Raw genomic sequence first — 22,392 nt, 5'->3', positions numbered from 1 at the left:
CGTTTGGGACAAGCCGGGGCCGAGAGGTACGTACTGTGTGGTTTTACAGTGTTTATACTTCTATCGGGTCATCCAGACTGGGTGGGGTCTTTGAGTGATAGAACCAATAAGAGATCATCAAAGACACTAGTCTACATCCGGGTTAGCGCCCAATTGCTCTCAACTCGGTGCAGGTGCAGTGAATTGCTGGTCGAGCACAGCTCGCGTCAATCCCTTCGCCAGACTGCCACGGTACCTCTCTGTGAACGTCACACTTCTTCGCCGCATTCCACCTCGCTCTATCCTCACCAGACAACTACGAAATCGCGATTCCGCCAGCATTCATCGCCTCCGAATAAATCTGAAGTAACAACCGTCGCGATGGGCAAGAAGAAGCGCGGACACCCCGACGTCGAGGACGTCCTCTCCCGGCCTTGGTGCTATTACTGTATGAATCCATTGCCTTTCGCGTCTCGGATCTGAGCGCGTGTGCTGACTTGTTTGCAGGCGAGCGTGATTTTGAAGACCTGAAGCTTCTCATCTCCCATCAGAAAGCCAAGCACTTCAAGTGCGACAGATGCGGTCGCCGACTCAATACGGCTGGAGGTTAGTCCGCCACGCACGCTGTCCTCTGTGGCATCGTAAGCTAATGTCTCGTGTCGCGCAGGTCTCTCCGTCCATCTGAACCAAGTTCACAAGGAAACTCTCACCCAAGTCGAGAATGCGCTACCGAATCGACAAGGCCTCGATGTGGAGATCTTCGGCATGGAGGGTATTCCCCAGGATATTTTGGACCAGCACAGGAACCGCATCATCCAGAACTTCTATCAAGCCCAAGAGGACCGCAGGATCGCCACCGGCAACCCCTTGCCTGGCCAGTCGAAACAGCCGAGGAAGAAACTCAAGGTTGAGACTCCCGAAGAGTTGAAGGCCCGCCTTGCCGAGCATCGCGCACGACTGGCCGCCGGGCATCCTCCCGCTACTAGTGGCAGCCCTGCCAATGGCGCCCCTGCGAGCGCCAGCCCGGGTGCATTTGTAAGTATCCATACACCGAAAATGTTATACATGTGTGGCTTTGGGCTAATCATCCGTCACAGAACAACTCTCCGTACCCGCCGCCTCAAGCGCCTTACGGTGCGGCTCCCGATCCGAACTACCCGCCTGGTGCTGCCCCTGGCGCTCCGGCCTACCCTCAACAGGGCTATCCGCAAGGCAACTTTGGCGGTTTCTCTGCATCATCTCTTCCCGCGAGACCGACGAGTGGCCTTCAAGCGATGCCCGGTCTACCTCAACGACCGCCCCAACATGGCGGCCAGTTCTGGAATGGCTCTGGCGCACCGCCGCCTGGCTTCCCAGGAGCATCCACTGTCGATGAGCTGGTTTCTGGAGCGGCACAACACGGAGACGAAATCGACGAGCTCATTCGCAGAGCCGAGTCCGGTATCAAGCCAGCCAAGAAGCCCGAAGATGAAGCCGGTGATGAGGCCGCAGGCGACAAGAAGTCGAAGAAGGATAAGAACGGCAGAATGTTCTATGCAGACACAGAGGTCAGCCCTGAGGAGCGCATGGCGCAAATACCGAGATACGCCTACGTGCCCCCAGCATCGTAGTCAAGTAATGACTGGCATTGAACTATTTGGATGGCGGCGCATGGGGACGTTGCGACACGGATGCATCCCAATCATGGCAAGTGTCACTGCGAGAGGCTTTCATCGATTGACACGATTTTCGAGACTCGGGACGACAACGGCAACCCTCCTGAGCGGAGTTTCAATGGCGTAGCTGGTTTTGGGATGTACATAAAAATTGTAAGGAATGCACTGAAAATTTCCGTCACTGTACTCATCGCAGGCCGTGACGCTGAACAAATTGACAGGTCCTGCATTTCAACGATCGTCGTTTCATAGTGACCCGAATTGCTGTCTCTGGAGCTGCGGATGAAGAAGCTGGGATAACCTCTGATATGTGAACCGGCATCTGTATTGGTCCTAAGTCATGCATGAGAATGCAGGAGATGAGGGGCCGCGACGTGATAGGTGGTCACGCGTCCGTATCTGGACTTAGTTGCCAGCCTTGCTTACCTTGCTTGACGAGATCGCACAAACGACGCATGATCCATCCTTCTCAGAACGTCCAACATACTTACTAGCATTGGGGCATTCCTCTCGTACTACTCTGGGCCTTTGGTGCACAGCCTTGGCCATGTGGCTGATCGACACACAGAAAACAACACTGCATCGCGTTGCGGATCATCGACAAAATGGCACACGCTCGTACGCCATTCTCTCCCACACCTGGGGCAACCAAGAAGTCGAATTTCACCACATGTCGAATCTGAACAGTGCAAAGACGAAAACAGGATGGAACAAAATCAGGATGACCTGCAAGCTTGCCCGCTCCAAATTCAAGTACGCATGGGTCGACACATGCTGCATTGACAAAAGCAGCAGCGCCGAGTTGACAGAAGCCATCAACTCCATGTACTCCTGGTATCAATCGGCCGAAATATGTTACGTCTACCTAGCAGACCTAAGTCCAATACCTGAAGGGCTTAGGGGCACATATCGTTACGATTACCTCAGAGACAAATTACCCAAGTGCCGCTGGTTTTCTCGGGGCTGGACTCTCCAAGAGCTGATAGCCTCAAAGCAAATCGAGTTTTACGACAAGAAATGGAACCTCGTAGGCGAGAAAAGCGACCTCATAACCATTATTCAGGAGATCACACGAGTTGACGTGAGCATTTTACAAGACAATTCAGACCTACAAACGCTCCCGGTGGCACGTCGCATGTCCTGGGCCGCCGGCCGCAAAACCACAAGAGTCGAGGACATTGCCTATTGCCTCCTTGGTATTTTTGATATCAATATGCCATTGCTATATGGTGAGGGATCAAAAGCATTTCAAAGACTTCAAGAACACATCGCCAATGAGACCAACGACTTAAGCCTTTTTGCGTGGCAGAAAAAGGTCGACTACCAAGCGGCTTCAGCTCCAGGGCTCAGTGGTGTATTCGCAGAGTCTCCAGCAGACTTCACATACTGTTCTACCCTCATGAGACACCGAGATCGATTTCAGTTCAGGAACGACTTTACCCTCACCAACAACGGTCTCCAAGTCAAGGCCCAAAAGCTCAGGCTGCCGGCGAATGACGCTGCGGAAGCGGCGAACGATGCTGACGCGTTCTACGCATTGAGTCTTGATTGTCTCGAAACCAGTGTCAGAACGCAAGGGACCCCCAAGTGGCTTGCAATCTGGCTACTCAAGGTCGGAACGACGTTTGTTAGAGCGGTTCCAGATCAGGTGTATGCATACAACTCGAGATTACAATGGTCTAATGCCACGCTGGACACATTTGATGCCTGCATCCGCAAGACGCTATACGATCACGAAACGACGCGGCTGGCGTCCTTCATGGGAGCCAAGATCGGATTCGAGTACGACTCGCAGCTGAAAAACTTGATTATCTCCAAGACAGCGAACCCCGTGGAGGCATGCGTGCGATCCTCCGTCGCAGACTTTGTCTTTGACTGCCACGGGCTCGACAATTTCGCTGGGACGCATTGTTTCAAGATCCAATTCGGATTTCCATTACAGAAGGTTACCCTGGGCATCATCTGTGGCCTTCAGTGGGATGGCTCGCGTTGTCGACCGTGGGCGGCACTTTTTGACGAGCTCTCGGTCGAAGGGACCGAATCGGAGCTGCTGATGAGATACGCACAGGTGATCCCTGGCGTTAAGGCTGAGGAGAGACTGTCGGAGATTCGCGACTACATGATGTGTCGATTCACGGATCAATCAGGCCTGTACAAGTCGAATTTGATGCCCAAGTCTGCAACCATTATTCAGTACGGGACTGTCATCACACATCGTATCTGGATCGAGGCAGAACCCAGAAAGATCGACGAGGTTTCCTTCTCTCGAGGTTCGTCTTCTGCGTACATCTTCAAGGTCCATTATCGATCTGGCGTGAACCAGGCAGATTAGGTATTTGCTGAACAGGATCAAAAGTATGATGTTGTTGCTTCCATGCTCCTCTTCCCGCTCGATATGGGATGGCCGGGATTGCGTGAGTGGTGACGCGTTCGAGCAAGTACCTTACATGCGTGTACGCAGTACTCCGTAGACATGAACAGTTGATTGTGTGGGGACGGCAAGACGTGCCGAAGTTTTCCAATTCACATCACGAACCCAAGCGGTCGGGCTACTCATGGTGATGGCTTCCTTGCCACTTTGTTTAACAAGACTAGGGTGGCCGGGTAATCTGGGGGACCAAAGTTGCTAACAAGGCGAGTTTTTTTGGTGGCGGCCGGGATCATGTTCACTTTGCGGCTAAATGCAACTCTCCACTTCCAATGTCACAACTAGTTTGTTCCCCGCAGTGACTTTTGCCGTGAGATCACGCGCGGATCAAGAAATCTCCAAATTACATGCAACTAGCTGGCTGATTGCTTTTTGGGGTAGGCAGTTCTTCTATCTTGTCTGCGTTTAGTTCAATGTCTCCGAAGTCTGACCTGTTTGGTATTGTAAGTTGAGAAAATCTGGTCAATCTGGCGTGTAATCAACTTGCTTGAAGAAGAAGCAAAAGCAAAGGGTCTTTCAGAGTACTCAAGAGAAGCTCACTACCGTAACACGGCACCGGCTCTTGAGCAAGTTGTGGCCGAACAAAGCCGGGCGTGGGGTAAAAGAGTCTTGGAAGCCGCTCGCTTCGAGGACCCGGCCGCGCCGCGCTGCGGGGAAAGCTCGACTCAAGCATTATGGAGGCTGGGGTGTCCCTCGCCCGTATCGAGGATGACCATCTCTTCTCTACTGAGCATGCCTCGTAACCTCGCCGGCCTCTGCTCCGGCCTGTCATGGAGACCCAGGAAGTGGTCCCTTTTACCCGTCGGCCAGGAACCGTCATCCCATCTTGGCTGGTGTCATCCGTCCCCGGCCGTCCATGAAGGCGGTTCTCGTGCCATTATTGGTGGTTCTCCATGTTTGTCTAGCTTGTGGTGCCGTTCGTTCGTTCTTTCGTTCATGCCCCGTACCATCAGTCGATCCCACCTTGCCATGCCTGTTCAATCTGATTTCCCCATGGAAGCGTCATCCTGGTCTGGGGTCTCCAACCGTTCCTGATCCGAGGACTGAAGCACTTGCGCGCGCTATCGGATGCTCGTTTGCGTATTTAATAAAAGCGGTAGCCCTTCCCTCTCAATGATGCTGGTTCCTGTCGGTCCGTGACATTGTTCTTGTACAAGTGGAGCGTGAGCTTCACAAGCCCGCAGTCATGGCGTTCGTCAACCTCAAGTCAATCTCCCTTGTGGTCCTATCGAGCCTGGCACCTTTGATCTCGGCATTGGGACAGCAGCCGATCGTCTCGTTCGAGAGTGCTTCAGGCAGCTTCCAGATTGCCGGAGGAGATGTCGGGACAGGCCAAATTCTCGTATCAGACGATGATTACTGGGGCGTCATTCGGGCAGCAGGCGACCTAGCCTTGGATTTTGGCCGAGTCACCGGCACAAATTACACGCTCAGCAATGGCGGAAACAGCTCTAAGCCTGCTCTTTACACCTTCGCGCCAGTGGATGTCACCAATAACACCGTTGTGAGTCTCCTTCCTGTGCCGCAGTCCAAGTGGTCTGAGTGGCTCTAGAAAGCGTTTTCTTAAAGAGAGGAAGGTCGCTAATCGTTGTCCACAGTACCGAGTTCTAGACGAACAGTCATTTTCCGGTCCCAACTACACCAATCCAGCCCCCGATCGCACCGTTGTCATCGTCGGCACCATTGGTCATTCAAAGGTCATTGACAGCCTCATCAAGGCCCAGAAACTCAATACGAGTGAGGTTGAAGGACAATGGGAGTCATTCGTCAGCCAACTGATCGACGAGCCCATTCCGGGATGCTCCCGGGCCCTTGTCATTGCCGGTAGTGACCCTCGAGGCACCATCTACGGCATCTACGACGTCAGCGAGCAGATTGGAGTCAGCCCATGGTACTTCTGGGCCGATGTGCCGTCCAAGAAAGCGACTGAGATCTACGCTCTGCCCGAACGTAAGGTCCAAGGATCTCCTGCGGTCAAGTACCGTGGTTTCTTCATCAACGATGAGCAGCCTGGTCTGTCCAGCTGGGTTTCGTAAGTCAGTTCCATTCTTTTGGGGAGAAAAAGGCTAACATGCCCAAAGAACCAAATGGAACGACACCTGGAATGATGCCGCAGGATACAACTACCACTTCTACAGTCTCGTCAGCGAGCTTCTCCTGCGTCTCCGTGCCAACTACCTCTGGCCTACGCTCTGGGGAAGCATGGTCTACGTCGACGACCCGCTAAATCAACCCCTCCTCGACGCATACGAAGTCGTTCTCGGTGGCTCTCATACCGAGCCTCTCATGCGCGCTCAAAACGAGTTTAGAACATTCTACCAGGGCCAATGGGCCTATAACCTCAACAACAAGACCATTGACGACTACTTCCGCTACGGCGTGCAGCGTGCCAAGCCCTACGCTCGCAACAGCCTGTGGACGATGGCCATGCGCGGCACGGGTGATACCGCTATTGAGGGCAACTTGGGAGTCGAAGGCATCGTCAAGATGCTGGAGGAGCTCGTGGCCAATCAGCGATCTATTATCGAAGAGGGACTTGGAATCGACAGTGCCTCGGAGGTTCCGTCATTGTGGTGCCTTTACAAAGAGGTCCAGTCGTACCAAGAAAAGGGCCTCGTCGTGCCCGAGGACATCACTCTACTGTGGGCTGACGACAACTGGGGCAATGTCCGAAGGCTACCACTGGTAAACGAGACTGACCGGAGCGGCGGTGCCGGTGTCTACTACCACTTTGACTATGTCGGTGACCCGCGCGACTACAAGTGGATCAACACGATTCAGCTGGAGAAGACGGCGGAGCAGATGTCTTTGGCGTATGCCCGGAATGCGCGCAGGATCTGGATTGTCAACGTCGGTGACTTGAAGCCGCTCGAGATTCCCATCAGTCACTTCTTCGACCTCGCCTATGACACCGAGAAGTGGGGGGTTGACGGCACTGGCAAGTGGCTCGAGGCTTGGGCAACCAGAGAGTTTGGCGGCGACCACGCAGGCAACATCACGGACATTTTGACGCGGTATGGCATGTACGCTGCTCGCAGAAAGTACGAATTGGTTGAGCCAAACACATACTCAGTCATCAACTACAACGAGGCAGACGCGGTTCTGGGCCAGTGGGCCACCCTCCGCGAGCAAGCTCAAGCCGTCTACGATGCCCTCGCTGAGGAATATCAGGCGGCTTTCTTCGAGATGATTTTGCATCCCATCTCGGCTGGCGAGATCCTGCACAAGATCCAGATCAACGGTGCGAAGAACCAGCTGTTTGCAGGACAGAAGCGCAACTTGGCAAACGATATCATCGACGAGTCCAGGAAATTACTCGATGCGGACGCCGAGCTGACTATTCGATGGGATGAACTGCTCGAGGGAAAGTGGCAGCATATGCTTGATCGTGAGTTGAAGAACCAAAAGCTCTTTCTGTTGTGAAGAGTGCTAATATGACGCGCAACAGAAACCCACCTCGGATATGATGGTTACTGGCAACAGCCCATGCGTAACACGCTCCCAGATATGCGCTATGTTCAGACAGCCTTCCCATCTCTGGGTGGCCAGATTGGTGTCGGCGTCGAGGGGTCCAACGCCAGCGTTCAAGGTGACGACAAGTGGCACACCAACTCCGCCAACGACCTCGCCGTGCCCCCACTGGATCCCTACGGGGCCATCTCGCGCTACTTTGAGGTGTTTACCCGTGGCAATACTGCATGCCCTTGGACGGCCAGCCCTTGGCAGCCCTGGGTCAAGCTCTCCCAGTATAATGGCACGGTTGGCGGCAACAATGGTACGGACAGTCGTGTCTGGATCTCGATCGACTGGGAGAATGCGCCGACAGCTCCCAACGCGACGCAAGTGTACATCAATGTTACGACGCCGTGCAAAGGCAAAGAAAAGTACGCTGGATCAGGACAGAGAGTCATCGTGCCTGTTGTCAACCGGGCCGTGCCGTCCAACTTCACCAAGGGTTTTGTTGAATCTGATGGACATGTTTCCATCGAAGGACCGCACTACCAGAACATCATTGAGCCCAGCAACTCTACCAAGTTGAGCAACAGCAGCAGCAAACTCGAGTATCACTTGTTTGAGAATTACGGGCGCACGTTGGGTGGGATTGGACTGTATCCGCCCGAGTCGGAGAAGGTCAAGCTGGGTGAGGGACCGGCGCTGGAGTACCAAATGTACCTCTTCAGCAACACCAGCAAAGCCAACGTCACGCTGTACATCTCACCCACATCCAACTATCTCGGGGATGGCAACCCTCTCGAGTATGGCATCTCGCTGTACCCGACCGGTGGAAGTGCACCACAGCCCAAGACAGTGCAACCGGTGGGCAAGACGCAGGGGCAGAACATGCCGGATGGATGGGGCTATGCCGTGGGGGATGCGGTCTGGGGACTCACCGGCAACTATACGACAACGTCCTTTAACGTGACGCAGGAGGGCGCGTATACGCTTCGCGTGTGGGCGCTTCTGCCGAACATTATCGTGCAAAAAGTTGTGGTTGACCTTGGTGGTGTGAGAAAGTCGTACTTGGGACCTCCCGAGAGTTTTTTGCTTGGACGCGATGAGCAGGGCGCCGTCAAGCGGACCGCCTTTACAGAGACACCGGGAATTGTTGGAGGAACTGCGGACTAGAAGTAGTCACATGCTTGAGCATAGAGTATTGGGTGTTTATGTAAGTAAGGTGAGAAACAAAGTGAACAATAAGAAAGTACCTAATGAAACGATTAAAACCACAACGGGTTGGTGTCTGATGAATTTTGAAGTTTGAAATGGATTCAAATTTATCCCGGCTTTTCCCATCTTCGCCCAACCCTTCACTCCTGACATGTTTCAGTGCGTACCCGTAGTTCTGGTCCTTGGAGCGTTTCTTTGCCTTTCTTTGTCCTCCCACTGCGGTGATGTTTTTTTATTATTGTTTGTGGCTAGTGGATTTGACACCAGCCACAACTCACATCAGCCACATGAGCCCCACAGTACCCCGTTGTTATCAGATGTGGCTCAGGCGACAACATCCATTATCATTCGTCTGCTCACTGATGGTGGTGGGTTCGGCAGGGGGATTGAGGTTAGCGGACCCGCTTTTACCTCGCTAAAAAGGCTCCCGGTCGTCGGGGGCAACAGCGGCAGCTGGCGGGTGGGAAAACAACAAACGTCAGTCACAGCACACGGCCAAACAGCACGCACACAGCCCAGAGTGCGCACACCGTCAGCTCAGATCCGCCCAGCCCAGCCCGGCCCAGCACAGCTCAGACAGACAGACAGACAGACAGAAACAGAGGGACCCTTCAAATCAAGACATTTCACGACCACCTACCGTCACTCCTCATCTCCTAATCTCTTATCCAACTGCAGCTCTCTCCTTCCTTCCTTCCTTCCTTCCATTCCATCACCACCTCGCCCTCACCCTCACCCTCACTAACCCCCCCCCCCCCCCCCCCCCCCCCCCCCCCCCCCCCCCCCCCCCCCCCCCCCCCCCCCCCCCCCCCCCCCCCCCCCCCCCCCCCCCCCCCCCCCCCCTTCTCCCCTTCCCCCACAGCAGCTCGTGCCTCTTCTCTTATTCTTCCCCAATACTCTTTCGTACTGCACATGCTCGGCCCGCGCTGCAAAGCGGCTTTGTTTATTTCTTGATTTACACCCCCGTTTGCTGCACCACTTGACTTGGACGTGAACTCGGACTCGAAGAGCTCTCTTTCGCGACTTGCTCGACAGTCTCCTCGAAGCCGGTAAACGGGACTATCCGAGTCACTTCTTTTCTTCGCACAACAAAACACCCACACAATACAGACAGCATCGCAATAGCTAGCAATCATGGTTGTCGATCCGAATGCCGCCTCCATCACGGTCGCAGGTTCGTCTTCCTTCTTCTTCTTCCGTATCTTAATCCACTCGTCGAGCGCAAACGCTAACCTTGGCCATTCGACAGTTCGAGTACGACCATTCACGATCCGAGAAGCAGCACAACTGTACGTCAAGAACCTGTAGCAAAGCATGGGAGAAACCAAGATCAACAATACTGACAGGGCTGCGTGCAGAACCCGCAATGAAGAAGGCACAGTCTTTCTCGGCGATGGCTCGCTTGCTGCCGCACCCCCAAAGCTTCAAAGAGGCGGTATCAGACCAGTAATCAAGGTCGTCGACGACAGATGCCTGTGAGTATCCTACCTGCCGCTGCGGTCTCGTCTTGCCCTAATACCCTCTTCCACAGAGTCTTCGACCCTCCCGAGGACAACCCCGTCCACAGATTTGGAAGATCCGTGGTTCCCAACGGCAAGAAGGTCAAGGACCAGACCTTCATGTTTGACAGAATCTTCGACGACAATGCCACCCAGAACGATGTCTACGAAGGCACAACAAAACAGCTCATCGACAGCGTCCTCGACGGCTACAACGCCACAGTATTTGCCTACGGCGCAACTGGTTGCGGCAAAACACACACCATCACCGGCACATCACAACACCCCGGAATTATCTTCATGACAATGCAAGAACTCTTCGAGAAGATCACCGAGCGAAGCCAAGACAAGACCACCGAGATCACCCTCTCCTACCTCGAGATTTACAACGAGACCATTCGCGACCTGTTGATCCCCGGAGGCAGCAAGCAGGGATTGATGCTCCGCGAGGATTCCAACCAGGCCGTCTCTGTCGCCGGCCTGACAAGCCATCACCCCAAGAACGTGCAAGAGGTCATGGACATGATTGTGCAGGGTAATGCTTGGCGTACAGTCTCCCCGACAGAAGCCAACGCTACCTCATCTCGATCCCATGCAGTTCTGCAGATTAACGTCTCGCAAAAGGACCGCAATGCCTCCGTCAACGAACCCCACACCATGGCAACCCTCAGCATCATTGATCTTGCTGGCAGCGAGCGTGCTAGCGCCACCAAGAATCGAGGCGAACGTCTGCTTGAAGGCGCAAACATCAACAAGTCTCTTTTGGCCCTGGGGAGCTGTATCAATGCCTTGTGCGACCCTCGCAAGCGCAACCACGTACCATATCGCAACAGCAAACTCACACGACTCTTGAAATTCTCCCTCGGCGGCAACTGCAAGACTGTCATGATTGTCTGCGTCAGTCCTTCGAGTGTCCATTTTGACGAGACGCAAAACACCCTTCGATACGCGAACCGGGCAAAGAACATCCAGACCAAGGTGACTCGTAACGTCTTCAACGTCAACAGGCACGTCAAGGACTTTTTGGTCAAGATTGATGAGCAGATCGCTCTCATCAACGAGCTCAAGGCCCAGCAGAAGGATGCAGAGAAGACGTTTTACGCAAAGTTCCGCAAACAATTGGAGAAGCGCGATGCGATCGCTCGCGAGGGTGTGCAGCGTCTGCGTGTGGCGTACGAGAATTCGGCCAATGATAGACGGGACAGGATCAACAACATGAAGAAGTTGAGGGCCTTTGAGCGACGGATCAGCCTGCTTTCTGCCTGGGTCGCTTCTTTCGATACCGTCTGCGACCAACGAGGTGACGAGGACGCGATGCCCGCGACTCTTTTGGCCATTCGCAAAACCGCACAGGGCATCATGGTAGAGCTGGAACACAGCCGCCACCACATTCATCAAAAGCTGGAGAACACGAACTGGGAACGTGCTATTGATACCGCTCTCCACCACAGCATCAAGCAATTGCCCGGAGGCGAGTCCGATGCGGCTGAGATCGATACTTTGAGTCGAGAGGCTGAGCTGCTCAAGGCCAACTTTGGCAGAGAAGCTAGCCACGAGGTTCTCGAGATGGACAAGGTTGGCGATGCTGCCATGATGCAGGTTCTTCTGACGGCGCAATTCGACATCCTGGCGTCCCTCGAGGATACACTAGCGATGAACGAAGGGGATGCCGTTGCACACGCCAAGCAAATCATCAACCGACTACTAGAAGCTGGCTTCTCGGCCGCATCCCATGTTGTCAAGCCTGATGGTGCCATGATCCCCGTTGAGAAGTTCTCTCCCAGGAAACAGGGTACGCCCAAGCGTAAGAAGGCAGTCGTCACCAACACCACCTCTCCCATCCGCCAGCCAGCCTTTGTTCCTCCAACTGAGCCTACACCTCAGCCTCATGCGTCTCCCATCAAGTTGTCTCCACGCCGTAGAAAGGCGGCGGCTCCGAGGAGTCCCCGTAAGGGAGTCTCATTTACGCCGGTGAAGAGAAAGTCGGAAGCCAAGCGAGGCGTCCGTTGGAGGGATGATGAGACAGAATCAGGATTGGCCGACTTCGAGAAGACGCCCAAGAAGTTTGAAGCAACGCCGGAGCACACATCACCAGAGAAGGGACTGAGAATGCCTGCTCTTCCCTCATACCTGAGGACAGCATCACCCAATCCGGGTAACTCGGGCTCTGACGACAGTCCAACTCTGGAACTCCCCGAGTCTTCGTCCATCCCTCCTGCCAAACCCAATAGATTCCAGGCTGGCTTCCTGACCAAGGGCCGTATCTCGTCGATAGGTTCTGGATCACCAACAGTGCCAATCCCGACCATGTCTTTGCCTCTCGGCTCCTCTCCGTCATCAGACAGCGGAGATCAAGTTGCTCCGTTGCGCGCCCTGGACGTGCACCGTTCTTCGAACTTGTCGCCTCCGGCTTTCCGCTCTAGAATCGCGAGAGCCAGCCCTCCTCCGAGAACGTCACTCTCCGGCAATGTCTCTGCCGATGAAAACAACCCCCCTTCACCGCAGGGGCCGTCCGGATCAGAGTCAGAATCACCTAGCATTGACCCTAGAAAGATTCGATCGGCCTTGCACTCGATGAAGAAGGTCCGCGGCGAGCACCGACGCGTGTCGTCCATAGGAGGGACGGCGGCATCAAATGCAAGACGTATCTCGTCTGTGAACTCAATCGGCTCCAACCACCGCGCGTCGGCAAGCTTTTCCGGCCCTGTGGCTAGCAGCACGAACGGAATTTCTCGATCACGACGAGCCAGTGCAGAGCGAAGGCTCTCACCGCCCATGGTCTGCTCACCTCCTGACTTCAGGAACGATCGGGCATTCACGGCGGGGCAAGCAAGGCGCATGCACTTGGGAGGCAGCTTGAGGCTGGAAGGAGGAAGCCCGCAGGCGCCTCAGCACCGAATGGCTAGCGCCGACTTCAAGAACCGTCGCATCACAATCGGGAGCCTGGCAGCGACCGGTAAGATCGAAAAGGGACATGCACCTAGGCCCAGCGTGGCAGGTTGGCGTTGATTTTTCATTCTTTGGTTTCAATCATACCCACTTGGCTTGGTAGTTGTCGCAATAGAGGCGATGGGGGTGTCTTTGGTTCACCTTCCCTGTTAGGATAGGATCCTTTTTTTTCCCTCTCGTTGACGGGCGTTGGGCACACTTCGGATCTTAATCTCAGAGGGTTCCTTTAGTTTATTTCCAGCCGTTTGGCAGGCCTCGCCGAGGGCCATTGTATGGTTGTTGTATCAATAGGTTCGGGGTAGAGCATATATTCACAGTTCATCTGATAACGATTCTGATCTCAGCAACTCCGCTCCCCCGCGTCGTGCGAGTGGTATAATGGTGACAGGCTCTGAGAAACAAACCGCCGGGTTCACAGTGTCATTTTGCCAAGCAGCCAAGACACGCCGCTCCGAAGATCCCACACAGGGCATGCTGGGAAAACGTGGATGCAGACATGCAGTGAGCCCTGAGGTCACGTCCCTCCCCGGATTTGTGCCAAGACTGACGCACGTCGGCATGCAACGACAGTCCGATAATGCGAATATGTCGTGTGTGAGACTCGAGTGAGTTGCGAGAGTTGAGACTGTGAGACCTTCGGGTCTGTGAGATGAGAAAATCGCTTTGGACCTTCCGTCGGTGCCATGTCATGCTGCTAAAAACAGCATACTTTGTACCAGCAGAACCTCAGAGTTTGGAGCCTCATGATGAGACTGAACTCAACGGCCGAGTTCTGCCGAATGATCCGCTCACTGTGGTCAATAAGGCATGAGGCCGTGGGAAGCAGCAAGGGCAGCGCACAACGCAATGAGAGTCAAAGGTACCCTCATTCGAAACGAAAACGCTCGCTGTTTCATATAGTTTGTGGTAATTGATGAGTGGGCTTCTTTGTTTCCATCGCCGATGAAAGCCAGGAGCCAGGAGCCGGGTGAGGCATTTGTATGGGAAATGGGAGGAAAGACAAACGAGATTTGAATGCAGACTTGCAGGAGTTCTTCTCTCGGGATGAGGGGGTACCGGGCAGAGTTCGCCGCCGGGCGCGTGGTCAGCTTTGGAAAACGCGAAGGGCTAGAACACCGTCAGCTGTATATGTGTTGCAGGCGCGCGCCGAGGCTGTCTCATTCAGCAGGCCAAGACAGATCGGATGGCAGATGGAAGTGGCCAGCGAGAGTAAGAGAAGACGGAGCTCGCGACATCATTATCATCATCGTCATAATCAACACCAGATCTTCCTGTCTCTCTCTCTCTCTCTCTCTCACACACACACACACATACTATCAACAACATCAAGTGCAATAAGACGTTAAACTAAGCACCATCTCCGTTGAAGGGGCGGAATGACGGAGTGGGCCAGCGATAAAGGCAAAATAAGTGATGGCATTACCTAAGTTCCCCTGGCGTGGCCCTGGCAGTAACGTAATGAGATTTCCCCTTTTCCTAACAGGACCGTTGAGCCAAAGGATGGTACCCCCTCTCGGTCTGCCACTCTGGCACTCGTGCCATTCACAGCCGTTCCAGGGGAGACCCAGGTCGGGGTAGCTGAGAGTTCTGCGACGGCGCAATCTTATTCCAATCATGCTTATTCGGCTGATTTTCACCAACCGATGCTTATCGCGTCGACGGCAGAAGGGGCGGGTAGATTGCGATATGTGATGAGCACGAGGCGAGTGGCTGGCCGCTGTCGAGCGCTCTCTCTCGCAATGCCACTATGCCTGGCATTTGAATCACTGATTGATGATCCCTTTTCTCCCATTTGCCTCTTTCTTTTTTCTCTTCTTTTCTTTTGTTGTTGTGGTGTGTACCCTATTACGGATACCACCACGGACACTTCTTTGATTCTCTCATCTCTTATCTCTCTCATAGTATGGAGACCGGCTGAGTCGGCATCGCGTTTAGGCCGTAGTTGAGGCGACTCTCGGGGCTATCTTCAGCTCATTGAACGATTGAGCCCCTCTCTTGCCTCATCGACGGCGATGACGACAAAGTTCTCGGAGACATAGATCAAATGAGGAATGTGAGAAGAGGCCCTCTCAAGAGTTTCACGGGCGCAATTAAGAAACAAGCTGGAAAACGGATGGTTCAGTCGACCCCAAAATCAATACGCGCGAACTTTTGCAAAGGTAACCCCAGTCCGCCTGCTGAGGCGCCAAATCCGCGAGGTCCCAGTCTCTATCAAGAAGTTGAATGCAACGGGAACAGGGTCCAGGCCGGAATAGCCGCAGCACGTCATGACAGGTCAACACCTCTCTCAGTCTCATTCACTCGCAAAGTCGGGTGATTTCACTCACAAGTCACAAAACTCACTTTCATTCACTCATCGCTTGGTTGGCAAGGCAAGGTAGCAGTTGGGGCCACAGGGCAGCATCGCCAAGAAACATCGCCAAGATGGCAGCAAACAGCCGAAACCCGCTCAGCTGGATCCCGCGTTGACACAGAGAATGTGCAAAGAGACAATGGAGTTGCGGCGGCAAGCGGCGTGATCCCCCCTTCAACCCCCCCCCCCCCCCCTGTCCTGTCTGTTCCCCTTCGCTTCAGCCTTCATGTCCCTCTTTCTCCTCCACCTCCCCCCTTGGGATTCTTCCCCCCAGAAACCTAGAAAACTCTCTTGTCTTCCTTCCCGTCTTGGCCTCGATCTCGTACCTGCTGCGGCCCCAGACTGGGCATTTTCTGGGCAGGCATGGAATGAAGCCATGCCCTCAGGGGATTGAGCAATCGAAGGGTTCGCAAGGTCGCAATCGCCAACCTCTGGGCGCGCATGCGGGATTGCGGGTGGGGACTTGGCGGTAAAGCTTGTTTCCATGTGCCGAGGCGCATCAAGAGCCAAGAAGACCAATGGAAGAGACGGGATGGTCGTAGGTTCGCCGTCAGAACACCACCACCACGCCGCCGCAAAGCATGGGTTCGCCTGCTTGCTGTCTCGACGTACCAGCCAAACCCTCGACCTTTCCCGGAGCCCCAGCGGACTTGGACCGTAATGTGGCCTGGCTGACTCCCGGAGCCATGTCCCGGAAAGGTAGGTGCTTTCAACGTCGACTCGAGAACGAGGGACCACTCTACCACACGGCACCACTCAGGACCGGCACCGGGGCTATCGCGAGGGTGGATGGATCATGGAGTGATGGACTAAAATCAGATCGCTTTAGACGAGAATACCTCGTCTCGCCTCTGGATTGGTTGGTCCCGCCCTCCGCCGGTGCTCCTCTCCCCGCCGCGGACCCCCCTCCATCAGCTCGGCTCCATTCATATCATCTGCTTTTGGTGCCTTGCTGCTTGTTTCCTTGGCCTTATTCCCCTTTTCACTCATCTCAACTTCCGGCCTTGGATCCAAGAGCGGAGGACGGCGGTGCGTCGACATTCGACAAACAAGCCTCGACTCGTTCGACCCTTTTGCCCGACCTGCTCTTTTCCATCTAGTCTACAGCTGCTGGGAACTTTGTGCCAGTGACAAGCTTTGGTCAAAAGTTCCCATAACCCTTCCCACCCCCTGGCCGGGAATAGGCTGGTCCTTGGGATGGGTTCCATCTTCCACCATTCCATGAGCTCCATGGCGGAGAGACAGATGGAGCTACGACCTTAGTTGAAGAGCTCTAGACACTAGAGTCTATCAGTCCCCTGTTCGAGACTAGCCTGCCCGTTGATGGCTGCCGCAAGTAGTCAACTGCTTGTTGTTCCTCCTTGGTGATCTACACACTACCGACTACCGTCCCTTCTCATCAAATCTAGCCCCTCTGTTCTCTCGAATCATGACGCGCAGTATCATCGTCCTTGTCGGCGCGATATGGAGTCGCGACAGGCAGCCTTGCTATTGCACGATGCTCCCTCTTGGAAGGTGGTATTCCCCCACGGCTAGCTTGTGCCGCACACCATGATGGGCCCTCCTTCACGAGTTCCCCCCTGCCTGTTGTTGTTGGCCTTGACATATCCAGAGACCGTGATGTTGGCAAGGACTGCGAGTAATGTCGCCATGATCCATCCTATCGCCCCGAGTTGCCGTCCCCGGTCACAGAGTCCAGACACCATCTTCATAGACTGGACGATGACGATATAAACCATCCCAACTCCCCGTTGATCATCCCATCTCTCCTCCTCATCCTCATCGGTCATCTCCCAGTCCTCCTCCTCGGTCCTCATATCCTCTTCTCTGCTCCTTTCCCCGGCTTCACTAGCTTTCAGTCATCTCACAATGACTGGCTCATCCTTCGTCTCGGCCCTCACGGCCGGCCTTGCCCTGGCCTCCTCCGTCGCCGCCCTCCCCGCTGGTGCCCAGCAGGAGAGAGGCTTCACCGTCGAGCAGATCAAGAACCCCCGCTACGTCCGCTCCGGTCCCCTCGCCCTCGCCAAGGCCTACCGCAAGTACAAGGCCCCTCTCCCCGCCGACCTCGCTGCCGTTGTCGCCAACATCAGCTCTGCCGGCCTCGTCGAGCGTGCCACTGGCAGTGTCGCTGCCAACCCCCAGGAGTACGATGTTGAGTACCTGAGCCCCGTCCAGATCGGCACCCCGGCCCAGACCCTCAACCTCGACTTCGACACCGGCTCCTCCGACCTGTGGGTCTTCTCGACCTCCACCCCGGCCAGCCAGCGCAACGGCCAGACCGTCTACGACCCCTCCAAGTCTTCCACCGCCTCCCGCCTCTCCGGCGCCACCTGGTCCATCTCCTACGGTGATGGCTCCAGCTCCAGCGGTATCGTCTACAAGGACACCGTCACCGTCGGCGGTCTGACCGTTACCGGCCAGGCCGTCGAGGCTGCCTCCACCGTCTCGGACTCCTTCACCTCCGAGAGCGACCTGGACGGTCTCCTTGGTCTCGGCTTCAGCAACATTAACACCGTCTCGCCCACCCAGCAGACCACCTTCTTCGACACTGCCAAGTCTAAGTTGGACTCTTTCCTCTTCACTGCTGACCTGAAGCACGGCACGGGTAAGTACTCGCTCACATTCTCACTAGATGTGGTATCAAGAGATGGGACAGCTGATACTAACACATTGAACTTATAGCCGGCAAGTACAACTTCGGTTACATTGATAGCACCGCCTACACTGGTTCCATCACCTACACCTCCGTCAACTCCGCCAACGGATGGTGGCAGTTCACCTCCTCCGGCTACCAGGTCGGCTCCGCCAGCTTCGTCTCCAGCTCCGTCACCGGTATTGCTGACACCGGCACCACCCTTCTCCTCCTTCCCCAGGCCATCGTCACCGCCTACTACGCCAAGATCACCGGTGCCAAGTACGACTCTTCCCAGGGTGGTTACACTTTCCCCTGCTCCGCGACCGTCCCCTCCTTCACCTTCGGCGTCGGTACCGCTCGCATCACCATCCCCGCCAGCTACATGAACTACGCTCCCATCAGCACCTCCACCTGCTTCGGTGGCCTTCAAAGCAACGCCGGCATCGGCATCTCCATCTACGGTGACATTGCCCTCAAGGCTGCCTTCGTTGTCTTCAACGGCAGCACCAAGCAGCTTGGCTGGGCCGCCAAGACCCTCTAAATGCTTAGAGAACGCAGCTTCTGAGCAACAGTCATAGGAGAGAGAGATGGACGATTCAGCAAACAGGAAGCCCGGGTGATCTGGATTTGAGGACTGGACAAGGGAAAGAGAACTTAGGGTTGTTTGCTTAATTGTTCATCAGGACAATCCATGTGACGACTTGGTCACTACTTCTTATACATAATTCTTATTCGTAGCATATTGGCGGACATTTATGAGCGATGATGACGGAAATATAGTTGCATTGTCTATATTGAACAATATGACTCAGCATTTGAATGATGATTAGATCTGTCCCACCCGTTTTCCGTGTGCATCGTCGACAATGGCCTTTTCCGTATGAGTGATTCGTTTAAAGATTAGTATCGCTCGTTACTGATCCTTTTTCCGAAGTGCCAAGAGTTGAGTCTTCCCCCTAGACGCGTCGTGTTTGGACCGCTAAAATGCAATTGGGAGTCGTCCTCCACAATTACAGCTCAACTCATCGCTCACTAGCACCCACTTCCGGCCGCACTCTCCAATCTGAAATTTTCATTCCTCCAATACAAACCATGTTAGCATATACATAAGGGTTCCTTGGCATGCGGCAAGCCATCTGGGTTATGACAAGGTCCTAGCATCTCTCCCACCCAGGTCCCAGAATCTGCCCAGAGCGGCGCGGCCATCCGGCGCGCTTCGTTGCGCTGGGCGCTGGGCAAAAGCCCAAGACAAGGAAGATGGGAGTGGAAGAATATCGTCTCTTCTCGGGCTCAAGGAACCGAGGTGCAGATGGTGGCTCATGAGAAGGGGGAGAGCTGGTTGGCATCGGTGGATGGTTTCAATGCAGGGCTGCTCTGCCAAGGGAAACGAACCAGGGGAGGTAGGTGAGTTGGTGAGCCTGACGAGGAGGAATGATTTTACAGTGAGCGAAACTCTGCGCGAGAACGTCTTCTTCTCATCTCTTTGATCATCGCAACGGGACGGGCTTCATCACAATCAGAACCATGTCTCTCGTCTTTCTGAGGATCAAAGTCCTCCAATGAAATGGGGGATTGGGGGCGAAATACGACATACTGAGTTTTTGCGATGACTCTTGGCACAACTTTGAAATGAGGGTCGAATATCCACTGTATGATGATCACTGTAGAGCTCTATTTCATGTACAGTATCTAATGCTGTGTTGGACGCCGGAGATGGAACTTCGGCACTCCAAGGTTGGATTGACTATGACCAAGGGCCCCGTAATCGTCCGACGGTCTCCCGCCGTCTTCACAGAACCCTTCAGTGCCGGGGACCATAGGTTTTGTCTTGCCATTGAATTAATGGGGTGCCATCTGACGCGAAAATACCGGGGAGGTGATGTGCAACAACCTGTGGCTCACCACCTAGACCTAGCCAATTGCGTTTTCTCGATGCGCATCTCTCACCATCCCATCAACGAACCAAGTTCATGTGACTCTTCTCCACCGTACATCAGCTCTAGATGTGGAAGTCGAGGACGACAACTTGGCGATCTTTCGATGAGGTCGCCGACACGGCAATGGCGAAGATGGACAAAACATCTTCCTCCTCGAGTCTTTTGCTGTCCACGAGCGGCTCGCCCATAAAGCCAACACCACGCCAGACCTCTACTGACTCAGCATAGTCTTTTGCTTTCGATGACTTGAGGATACGGAGAGATGAATTGGTCGGGTCGGGTAGAATCAGGAAGAGGTCACCAGTTTTGCTGATGGCTAGGCGGCCGCGTCGAGGACTAGGTACTGGCCCGATGGCATGTTGAGTCCATTGACCTGCGCAAGAGTTCTTGTTAGCTGAAATTCTTGGGAACGATCATAATATATAAGAAAGGCTGTGTGTCGTCATCTTGCCATTAGGAGATCGATAGTAATGCTTCCATAGATTCTCTGCATCCATCGTGTCGCGGTTGAGAACATGCACCCCACCGTCCTGATCGACTGCCTGTGCCTCTTGATTTGTCAAACCTCGCCCCTTGGGGATATCAAAGGCAACAAGACCGGGGCAATCGGGTGTGATCGAGCCTCCATCTCTCAGCAAAGCAATGGTCTTGTCGTGCCCGTTCTTCCATGTGTAACCCCCGTCGTCGCTATAAGCATAACAGATGTTATAGTTATTATCGGCGCCATTGGGTCCGGCTTGTTGCTTGTGTTTCGTATCTAGAGGATCATCCCATCCGTCATAGTGTACGAAACCGCGATACACCCATGTAATATGTAGCTTACCATCACGGTAGTCCATGCCATGAACGTATGGGTTATTCTGGATGCCTTTCAGGTGTTTTCCAGCATACTCATACAATCCTGTTGCGGCATGATGTATGTACAGGAGATCATCTCCAAGACCAGCTTTGCCATTCCTTATGGAGAAGTACATGTCGTTGCCCAAGACACCGAAACGCGGGTAGGTCACGTAGCCGAAGTTCTCATGAGGTTTCGTAATGCCAGGAACGTAATCGAGAGTCAAAGTGAAGACGTCTTTGGTCCATCGGGATATTTCTGGATCACTGGCAATGCCCTTGATGGAGCGCCGATACCTCAAGCTTGGGAATCTGTTAGCGACGGTTATCCTTTTCTTATGGTTATGCAACTAAAAGCTGTCGCATGGACTGATAATAAGAAGCAATCCTACGTGTCACAGTGATGGTCGTAAGATAGGTGGATGGTACCATCGCCTGGACAGATGCCCATCTGCACGGTATTATGGCCATCGTCAGTGGTCTGGTGATAATCGTCGAAAACTATCGTTTGCCACTCAGAGTTGGGTAGTTTACGCCGATTCATACAGACGAAGAGAGGTTCTCGCTGAGTGTCATCGTTTAGACTTGAGGAAGAGCAGCTACTGTAGAACACAGCATATTGCCAACCCTTGAAGGAGATGATGGCGTCCTGCTGGAACGCGTTCCCGTTGAGAACGCATTTGCGGTGAGCCGGGTCCTGGCCCAATACAGTGACCACAGGGGTTTGAAGACGATGCACCTCGTTGAGTGACATACCGGCTCGTCAACGCAGGCAGGTCAGGGACAAGCAAAAGCGGGGGGACTTGGCTCGAGCTGGATTATCTTGGCGTTGGATGTGAGAGGTGGCACAGGAATGCGCGGGCTTGGTGTGGCACGATTGAGGGAACGGGAGTGAAAGGACAAACGCAGAGGCTCATGGAGTGGCTTGCATATGTTTTCAACGTCGGGTCTTGGAGGACGAAATTCTTCCGTCCCGTCTCTATACGAGAATCGTTCGCGATGACGATACAGCGACGCGCCGACATTGAGTCGAGATTGTAGTACCAGATCAAAAGATTCCCGATAGTTCATGGACTAGGATAACTTCACAGTCCACTTGGGGAACTCTAATCATGTCTGAAGGCCACGAGGCAGCCGTGAAGGATGCACGCCCGAGTCCCATAGCCCTGGCCTGCGACGGTACGGCACATTGCGGACTATTGGTTCATGGATAGCTACAGCTGCAAAAGAGGCGCCAACAGAATCAGTGCAGGGCATGACAGGCCTAACAGGGCCCGAGGACTCGGGTCCGGAACCAGACAGACATAAAGGGGAGGGATTGTTATGTGGCATCGCATGATGTTGGCCGAAGGCGACCGGAGTGGCTCACTTAGCGTGTGGTGGCTTGAACATATCTGGAATATCTACAGCTACATGTACACTTGTTGACGAATATGAAATTGAGCCAACTAT

At 54.2% G+C, this 22,392-nt stretch overlaps 7 protein-coding genes across 7 annotated transcripts; 5 read left to right on the top strand and 2 right to left on the bottom strand.

The window, feature by feature from the left end:
• Positions 1–360: 360 nt before the first annotated feature.
• CABS01_15944 (uncharacterized protein) lies at positions 361–1,589 on the top strand (the record flags this gene model as incomplete). The annotated part of the gene is made up of 4 exons (XM_060549277.1): positions 361–427; positions 487–585; positions 647–1,014; positions 1,077–1,589. The coding sequence occupies 4 exons, from the start codon at positions 361–363 to the stop codon at positions 1,587–1,589; spliced, it is 1,047 nt and encodes a 348-aa protein (XP_060390811.1).
• A 592-nt stretch (positions 1,590–2,181) lies between these two features.
• CABS01_15943 (uncharacterized protein) lies at positions 2,182–3,966 on the top strand (the record flags this gene model as incomplete). Its single annotated transcript, XM_060549276.1, has 1 exon — positions 2,182–3,966. The coding sequence occupies one exon, from the start codon at positions 2,182–2,184 to the stop codon at positions 3,964–3,966; it is 1,785 nt and encodes a 594-aa protein (XP_060390810.1).
• A 1,282-nt stretch (positions 3,967–5,248) lies between these two features.
• On the top strand, positions 5,249–8,688 carry CABS01_15942 (immunoglobulin I-set domain-containing protein; the record flags this gene model as incomplete). The annotated part of the gene is made up of 4 exons (XM_060549275.1): positions 5,249–5,566; positions 5,661–6,094; positions 6,144–7,450; positions 7,511–8,688. The coding sequence occupies 4 exons, from the start codon at positions 5,249–5,251 to the stop codon at positions 8,686–8,688; spliced, it is 3,237 nt and encodes a 1,078-aa protein (XP_060390809.1).
• Positions 8,689–9,864: 1,176 nt separating this feature from the next.
• Positions 9,865–13,238, top strand: CABS01_15941 (kinesin motor domain-containing protein; the record flags this gene model as incomplete). The annotated part of the gene is made up of 4 exons (XM_060549274.1): positions 9,865–9,904; positions 9,980–10,019; positions 10,089–10,205; positions 10,262–13,238. The coding sequence occupies 4 exons, from the start codon at positions 9,865–9,867 to the stop codon at positions 13,236–13,238; spliced, it is 3,174 nt and encodes a 1,057-aa protein (XP_060390808.1).
• Positions 13,239–17,063: 3,825 nt separating this feature from the next.
• On the bottom strand, positions 17,064–17,348 carry CABS01_15940 (uncharacterized protein; the record flags this gene model as incomplete). Its single annotated transcript, XM_060549273.1, has 1 exon — positions 17,064–17,348. The coding sequence occupies one exon, from the start codon at positions 17,346–17,348 to the stop codon at positions 17,064–17,066; it is 285 nt and encodes a 94-aa protein (XP_060390807.1).
• A 52-nt stretch (positions 17,349–17,400) lies between these two features.
• CABS01_15939 (endothiapepsin) lies at positions 17,401–18,707 on the top strand (the record flags this gene model as incomplete). Its single annotated transcript, XM_060549272.1, has 2 exons — positions 17,401–18,136; positions 18,214–18,707. 2 exons carry the CDS (start codon positions 17,401–17,403, stop codon positions 18,705–18,707), a joined length of 1,230 nt encoding a protein of 409 aa, XP_060390806.1.
• A 1,458-nt stretch (positions 18,708–20,165) lies between these two features.
• On the bottom strand, positions 20,166–21,694 carry CABS01_15938 (uncharacterized protein; the record flags this gene model as incomplete). The annotated part of the gene is made up of 3 exons (XM_060549271.1): positions 20,166–20,476; positions 20,630–21,243; positions 21,333–21,694. 3 exons carry the CDS (start codon positions 21,692–21,694, stop codon positions 20,166–20,168), a joined length of 1,287 nt encoding a protein of 428 aa, XP_060390805.1.
• Positions 21,695–22,392: the final 698 nt, after the last annotated feature.

This window comes from Colletotrichum abscissum (genome assembly GCF_030869225.1).
Source record: "Colletotrichum abscissum strain IMI 504890 chromosome Unknown Scaffold_77.1, whole genome shotgun sequence".
In the NCBI taxonomy this organism is placed as follows: Eukaryota; Fungi; Ascomycota; class Sordariomycetes; order Glomerellales; family Glomerellaceae; genus Colletotrichum; species Colletotrichum abscissum.
Note: the sequence above shows the minus strand (reverse complement) of the source record. Positions and strands in the feature narration are given on the sequence as shown.